The 7,247-nt window shown below is 33.2% G+C and overlaps 1 protein-coding gene across 1 annotated transcript; it reads left to right on the top strand.

Moving 5' to 3' along the window:
• Positions 1-1,760: 1,760 nt before the first annotated feature.
• On the top strand, positions 1,761-7,027 carry LOC18586727 (GHMP kinase family protein). Its single transcript, XM_007010252.3, has 10 exons — positions 1,761-2,142; positions 2,245-2,443; positions 2,534-2,597; positions 2,822-2,885; positions 3,000-3,080; positions 4,263-4,349; positions 4,710-4,867; positions 4,957-5,005; positions 6,264-6,388; positions 6,583-7,027. Exons 1-10 carry the CDS (start codon positions 1,936-1,938, stop codon positions 6,803-6,805), a joined length of 1,257 nt encoding a protein of 418 aa, XP_007010314.3. The 5' UTR covers positions 1,761-1,935; the 3' UTR covers positions 6,806-7,027.
• Positions 7,028-7,247: the final 220 nt, after the last annotated feature.

Consider the following 7,247-nt stretch of genomic DNA (forward strand, 5'->3'; position numbering starts at 1 on the left):
AGCATATCATATTATTATCAATTATAATATATTAGCATATTACGTCAGCACTACGTAATATAAAATGAAAAATAGTATTTTGACTAAGTCAATATTTAATTATATGGGCTTATTTGACTCAAAATAAAAATATAAATACTTATTTGACTCAAAATAAACATATAAGGACTTGATTGAACATAATAAAAATATAAGAGTTTATTTGAATTTTCTTAAATAGTTTAGGAGCTTTTTTAAATATTATGTTATTTTTATTTTAATTTTTTCTCTTTTTTACCTTGATTTTCAACATTTTGTTTATCCATTTCTAAATTTGTTAGACATTTAGATGTCAAAAAAAAAATAGAAATAGATATTTAAAACTAATTTCCATGAAAAAAAATGGAAGCCTTAATTACAAAAGGCATAGTACTTCAAAAAATTCTTTAATTATTCAAAAAAAATTCAAAGAAGCTTTTATTTTTTATTATATTTAACTAAGCTCTTATATTTTTATTTTAATTAAATAAGTTTTTATAATTAGTGGTTGATTAATTGTTATTAGTTTTTTTATTGTTTGTAACCAAACTCTTATATTTTTATTTTGAATTGGTTGATTAACTGTTATTAGTTAAAATATTACTTATCATTCTATGCCATATGATATTAATGTAAAATATTGATATATTATAACGAATGATAACATAGAGCTTGTTTGGTTTAACTTTTTTTTAAACTTAAAAGCTATTATGAAGTTTTTATGAAAAATAATAACTTTTAAAATAAATTTATTTTTATAAGCTCTTTTTATAGATAAGAAGATTGGCAAAACAACTTATATAAATTTTAAATTTAATTAAAATTATCATAAAAGTTATTTAATAAATAACTTTTATTAATTACGAATTCCTTTTTTCACAACGAAAAAAAGCTCACTTTATTTTTTTATTTATTTGCGTTAGAGAGGAATGATTTGCAAGGAGATGGAGAGAAGAGGGAGATCAATTGAGAGAGAAGGTATTTTTTGAAAGAATAATGTTGAGATTATTTTTAATATATGAGGATATTTTTGAAACAAAAAGAAATTTTTTTTTGAAAAGTTGATGTGTTTTTAAAAGAAAAAAAGAGAAATATCTTTTGTGGAGCTTTTCTTGAAGTATTTTTTTTAGATTTTGTTTTTAAAAAAATTATTTTTTTAATAGTTTTTTAAAATCCTGTTTGATCCGACTTTGGCTTTTAAAATATAAATAAATTAAAAAAAAAAGTCAAACTAAATAGACCAATAGTATGATGACATAACATGTGAAATTTTAACATTTCATGTCAATATCACGTTAACGTCATATGAGTATAAAATGATAAGTAATTTTTTATTAGTATAATTAATTATTAATTTTAAGAATCTATTGACTCAAAATAAAAATATAAAAAATTAATTTAATGTAATAAAAAATAATTTATTTAAAATGTTTTTATTTAGTTCAAAATTTTTTTCAGCTATTGAATCTAGTTATGAGTTGGTCAACGAGGAATTATTCAAAAATAAAATTCCTGGTTTGAACGCAATATAGAAAACAAAAAAAGGAAAGAAGTTAATGGTGAAGGTTAGGTAAGAAACCTGATTCACAATAAATTAAGTCCAAAGTCTCAAGTCTGCATCAACAACCTAGGCACATAGGACATAACACAGCATTCAATAGTTGCGGCAAATCAACTGGTACTAGTAAGAGCATTTCTGACAATTTGGACAGCCTCCGTACTTGGAATTTATCCAAGTAATTTCATTCTTATATATCCTCTTCATTGTATTCGTCTGGGTTCTTACTTGTTCCTCCTGTCCTGCGCTGCTATAAGAAGTTGTTTGGACTCTCTCCTTTTAGATTCCTCCCTCGCAATAATCAAAAAGAGAAAGAAAAGAAAGAAGAGAGATCTGATCTTATCTCATCTCATCTGAAAATGGGGGAGACATGGGTGTTGATGAAAACGGCACAGACGCCCACCAACATAGCGGTTATAAAGTACTGGGGGAAGAGGGACGAGTCCCTTATTTTGCCCGTCAATGACAGCATCAGCGTTACTCTTGATCCTGCCCATCTCTGCACCACCACCACCGTCGCGGTCAGCCCTGTCTTCCAACAAGATCGCATGTGGCTAAATGGCAAGGTAAATTTTCCTAAGCACTAAACTTCTACTAATTTATATGTAAATGAAGAAAGAAAATGTTATGTGTGTTGATTGATTCTCTGGGTTTTTTGGTCTATATAGGAAATATCCCTCTCCGGAGGAAGGTTCCAGAGTTGTTTAAGGGAAATCCGAAGACGCGCTAGCGAGGTTGAGGATAAAGAGAAGGGAGTAAAGATAGAGAAGAAGGATTGGGAGAAGCTGCACGTACATATTGCCTCTTACAACAATTTTCCTACAGCCGCCGGATTGGCTTCCTCTGCTGCTGGTTTTGCTTGTCTTGGTAATACCATATGCATTACCCTTCACTTTCTCTTTATTCTTCTGTTTTCCTGATGCAGTTAATAGGGCTTCTAGTTTTGGTCCTATGCAGTTTTCGCACTTGCCAAGTTGATGAATGTCAAAGAAGATGAGAGTCAACTCTCTGCTATAGCAAGGTATGGCCTTCTTCACTTTATTATTAGTAGTATTATAGTTTCAATATGCAAATTACTAGTGGTTCCCTTGTCCTATCTTGGGTTCATCTCTTTCGATTCATTTCCCTTATGCTTTCCATGGATTATATTTTAAAATTGCTTCAACTCTCGTATTAAAGGGATGCAAGAATTTTAATAGTAATTCCAAGTGATGTTCTATTGAATTTTTTGTTTCTTTCTTATAGGCAAGGTTCAGGCAGTGCTTGTCGGAGTTTATTTGGTGGATTTGTTAAGTGGATTATGGGAAAAGTAAGTTATTTCTTTATTTGTTTAAACAGTTCATCTGTATTTCCTTCCATCAAGAAGGGTAGTCTCATTTTGAGTAACTGGTTCTAATATTTTCTTCTTCTTTAATGCATCTAGGAGGAGGATGGAAGTGACAGTGTCGCAGTTCAACTAGTTGATGAGAAACACTGGGATGATCTATTCATTGTTATTGCCGTGGTGTGTATTTTCTCCAATAATCACATTTAGCATTCTTTCAAGTATATGTTTACAGGTTGCTACTCTGCATTGAGATACATTTCCCCCCCAGAACTTGAGATATGCTTACAATTAGGTTTTGCAAATTTCCTTCTTCATTGGTGTGCTTCCTCTTTCATAGTTTGGTATAATAAATTGCTAATTATTCTGAAATTAAAAGGTTGGATAAAAATGCGGGAAATATATCAAAATCAGTGTTCTGACTTGCATTACTTTGATCAACAGAATGCATAATCTCAGATCAATTTCAGTCCCATGCTTTGCATCTGTAATTTGTTTACTTACTTTTCTGTTAGCATGTCTTCTTATGTCACTTGATACATCTCCACCTACATCTATTTTGATACACACACACATCTACAATATACATGCATAATTACATACATACATACATACATGTCTGATTAGCACTTCCATCCTTTGTGTGTGTGTTCTGGTTTTAGTGATCCTGTATCAGATACTTGTTGCAACATTCATTTAATATAAATTCTGCAAGATTTTAATCTTATCTTTTTTGCTTTACCTTTCTCTTCTAATTCATTGAAACTATTTTCCCTTAATCAAGGAAGGATAATTTCTATCAATTGTTAACAATTTTTTGAAATGATCATTATTTTCCAGCTCCACTTAAAATGCTGAATTCTTCAATGGTGCTTGTAAGGATTATGCCCTAGCATCAATTTATAAGTACATGGACCATTGAATATCACTAGAAATTTACTCATGGATGTCCACTAATAACTTATATTGAAAGTCCAGTGATACTGCAAACTCTTTTCTCCATACTTTTAAGTGCTGAACTTGCAGGTGTTTGTGTATCCTTGTTATTAAAAGCATATATGTAACCTGACATAGGGTTGGATCAGGCATTCATCAGATCTGCTCCTGTCAAACAGATTACTGGGATTGTTTCCCATAATCTACCATCGGTTCTGCAGTTCTGCAAAATTTTCTTAAACATTCTGAATATTTCATGGGAATCTAATTTGTGATAATCACATTGGACATGTCCATTCTATCCATGGTCACAATCTATCATTTATGTCTGTGTATAACTGGGAATACCTGAATCATACTTTAGAGGTCTAAGTTCCCTGTTTGCTATTGGTTTTCTGGTGTTAATTTTGATTTTTCTTGCTTCAGGTAAGTTCACGGCAGAAGGAAACAAGTAGCACCTCAGGAATGCGTGAGAGTGTTGAAACAAGTTTGCTTTTACAGCATAGGGCAAAGGTACATTTTGGTCTATAATTAATTGTGCAATTTTCTTGACTGGAAGCTTTCCTCTGCCCTGCCGCCTGCCCCACACCCCCCCCCCCCCCCCCCCCCCCCCCCAAACTCATAGAATGTTGAGTTTCCAGCTAACGTTGTGTGTTTCACGTGGTGGGGTCTTTAAAATGATCATGGTTCTGCCCTTTTCATCTTTTCTTGAGGAGGATATCCACTCCCATCCCCCTACCACCAAAAAATTCGCTTGCTCTCTTTTCCTTGGTATCTGGTTGTCTTTAGATTTTGTAATGTATAAAAATATCTAAGATTGTTTAATGTTGTATTGACTCATGCCTTTCTTGTTGCTGTTTTGGACTGTTATAGGAAGTTGTGCCGAAACGCATATTAAAGATGGAAGAAGCCATAAAGAATCATAGTTTTGAATCTTTTGCACAATTGACTTGTGCTGATAGTAACCAGTTCCATGCAGTCTGCTTGGATACATGTCCCCCCATATTCTACATGAATGATACATCCCACAGGCAAGTCCTGTTTTAAGTTTGCTTATTCTCTTTAGGAGTTTCACCCTTAGACTCTAGAGTTAAGTGTTGATGAGATGACTATTTTTCAGGATAATTAGCTATGTTGAGAAGTGGAACCGTTCTGAAGGATCCCCTCAGGTTTGTTTATTTCTGCCATTTTATTCTGAAGTAAATGATTTTAATCATGAGCATTTATCATGTAATTAGTAATCCTGCTAAATTAAGAAAGGTTGTAAGACAGCTGTCAACTGTTGTAAGGACAATAAAACATGGAGTTGCTAGCTACCCATGAATCATTTTGTGTGTTATGGGAGTCAATTTGCTAGGTAGTGGAATATTTATGTTATATCATTGGAGGTTCTAGGCTGCACTGTGCCTCTCAAGAGTCATTTTGATTGCTTCATTTGTGAATCATTTTGTTTGTGCAGGCTTCATACATTTTGTTTTTTTGAAAGGCATTCAAGCTTCATACATGAATTACTACCGTATTTCTAATAGTTATTTAGTGTTCATTCATAACCACCATAGTTTTCATGATGGTATACTGGTGCAATGATGGATTGATTAATTTGTTGGCTTAAGCTTAGGATTCTTTTGATAATTGTTAAGTGGTGCAATGATGGAGTAAATTTCAGATGAAGGTTAAATGCAGTCTGCATTTCAAAATCGCCACAACTGCTAATATTTTCATTGCCCAGATAAAATTTGATAGCAGAAGTTATTTACTGAGTCGGTGCAATTAAACTTCTGCTGAAATATCTGAAGTGTCAAATATTATAATAACTTCCAAAGCTCAAATAAGAAGTCACTGCATTGTAAATTCCCGTCTTTCCCTCCTCCCATAAGTTAGTGTATTTGCAAAAAACGAACTGCTTTTTTTTTTTTTCTGTTGACAATGTTTGAGTTCCATCGTTTTTGTTCTTCTTCTTTTCCTCTAATTGGATTGCAAAGAATACTCTGCAAATAAGAGTATGAATAAGCCATGTAATGTAAGTGGCAAATTGCTTTATGATCTTAACATGAAACCAAAGGTTGATGATAACCAAGTTGTTCATTTGGAAAGATATTTACCCACACTGTGGTGCTTTAAGTCTGCTAAGTGACCTCTTAAGACAATAGCTGTCGCTTTCCAGTAAATTAACATGTTTTAACGCAGCTTTATATACATGGCATTTATGTTGCCTCAGACCATTTCTTGGCATCAGTGTCTCAACCATGGCAATACGTTTAATGTCAAGCATCATATTTTTGGATCAAAATCTCTCACTCAATCTCTCAGCAGTTGTGCTGGAACTTCTAGGACTTCACTCTTGTTTTGCTTTTTAGCTGCTGCTCAATTGATGATGAAAAACTTTTGTACTGATCAAGTAACCTACTGCTGATGAAAAACTGACAGGTGGCATATACATTTGATGCTGGGCCGAATGCAGTTTTAATTGCACGAAATAGAAAGGCTGCTGCTCAATTGCTTCAGCGGCTGCTATTCTACTTTCCTCCAAAGTCTGATATTGATCTGGACAGGTAAATCGAAATCCAGGTGGTAAGAGCATGATGTCAGATTATTATAATAGATGTGATCATAAGAAAAATATCAACTCATGTATCCTGTAGGCTCTTTTGTCATTGCATGGTAACACCCTTCTTCTCCAATGAAGAGTTCTCAGATTTTGCCTTTATTTACATTTTCTTTTTCCTGTTATTTGCCTTTTGTTCAGCTATGTTATTGGAGATAAGTCAATACTACAAGATGCTGGACTTGAGGGGTTGAAGGATGTGGAAGCTTTATCTCCACCTCCTGAAATTAAGGAAAATGCTGCAGCCCAGAAATACCCTGGGGAAGTCTCTTATTTCATCTGTACAAGACCTGGGAGAGGCCCTGTTCTGCTGACAAATGAGAACCTCGCTCTTCTCAACCCAGAAACCGGACTTCCCAAGTAATTTTAAGTGCCTTGCTTCTCTCCACTTGATACCTTTTCTTCTAAAGAGAGTTGAATGTCTGAGAGCTGTAAAATGTCAATTAGGTTGTCCCTGCAGCTTGTTTTCCTTTTATTATGTATTTGTTTTTCCTTTTTTTCGGTTTTTGCCATTGACTCCAACTGGGGATTGTCCCCATCTTCATTGAAACAATAATGAATAATTGGTTCACAGTGTTCAACTGAACCTCAAGTATTTCTTGTAATTTCTAGTTGTAGTGCAAAAATCCATTTTTCTGCATTTTATCACTTTTATTTATTATTTATGTTTTTTGAAACTTAAAAGAATGGAATTTTCTACTTAAAACTGATTTGGAGCTGTTATAAAATTGGCGGAAGGAATGGAACAAAATGAGATTAATGAATGTTAATTTGTGATGAAGATCGTACTCATATTTCTAGTACCT

The sequence above is a fragment of the Theobroma cacao genome, chromosome 10 (genome assembly GCF_053813885.1).
Source record: "Theobroma cacao isolate CCN51 chromosome 10, ASM5381388v1, whole genome shotgun sequence".
Classification (NCBI taxonomy): Eukaryota; Viridiplantae; Streptophyta; class Magnoliopsida; order Malvales; family Malvaceae; genus Theobroma; species Theobroma cacao.

Excerpts from the sequence above, each read along its gene's own strand:
- LOC18586727 (XM_007010252.3), top strand. The coding sequence starts at position 1,936 with ATGGGGGAGACATGGGTGTTGATGAAAACGGCACAGACGCCCACCAAC. Across the intron at positions 2,886-2,999 it reads TTAAGTGGATTATGGGAAAA|GAGGAGGATGGAAGTGACAG; the intron begins GTAAGTTATTTC and ends TAATGCATCTAG. Across the intron at positions 6,389-6,582 it reads TCTGATATTGATCTGGACAG|CTATGTTATTGGAGATAAGT; the intron begins GTAAATCGAAAT and ends CCTTTTGTTCAG.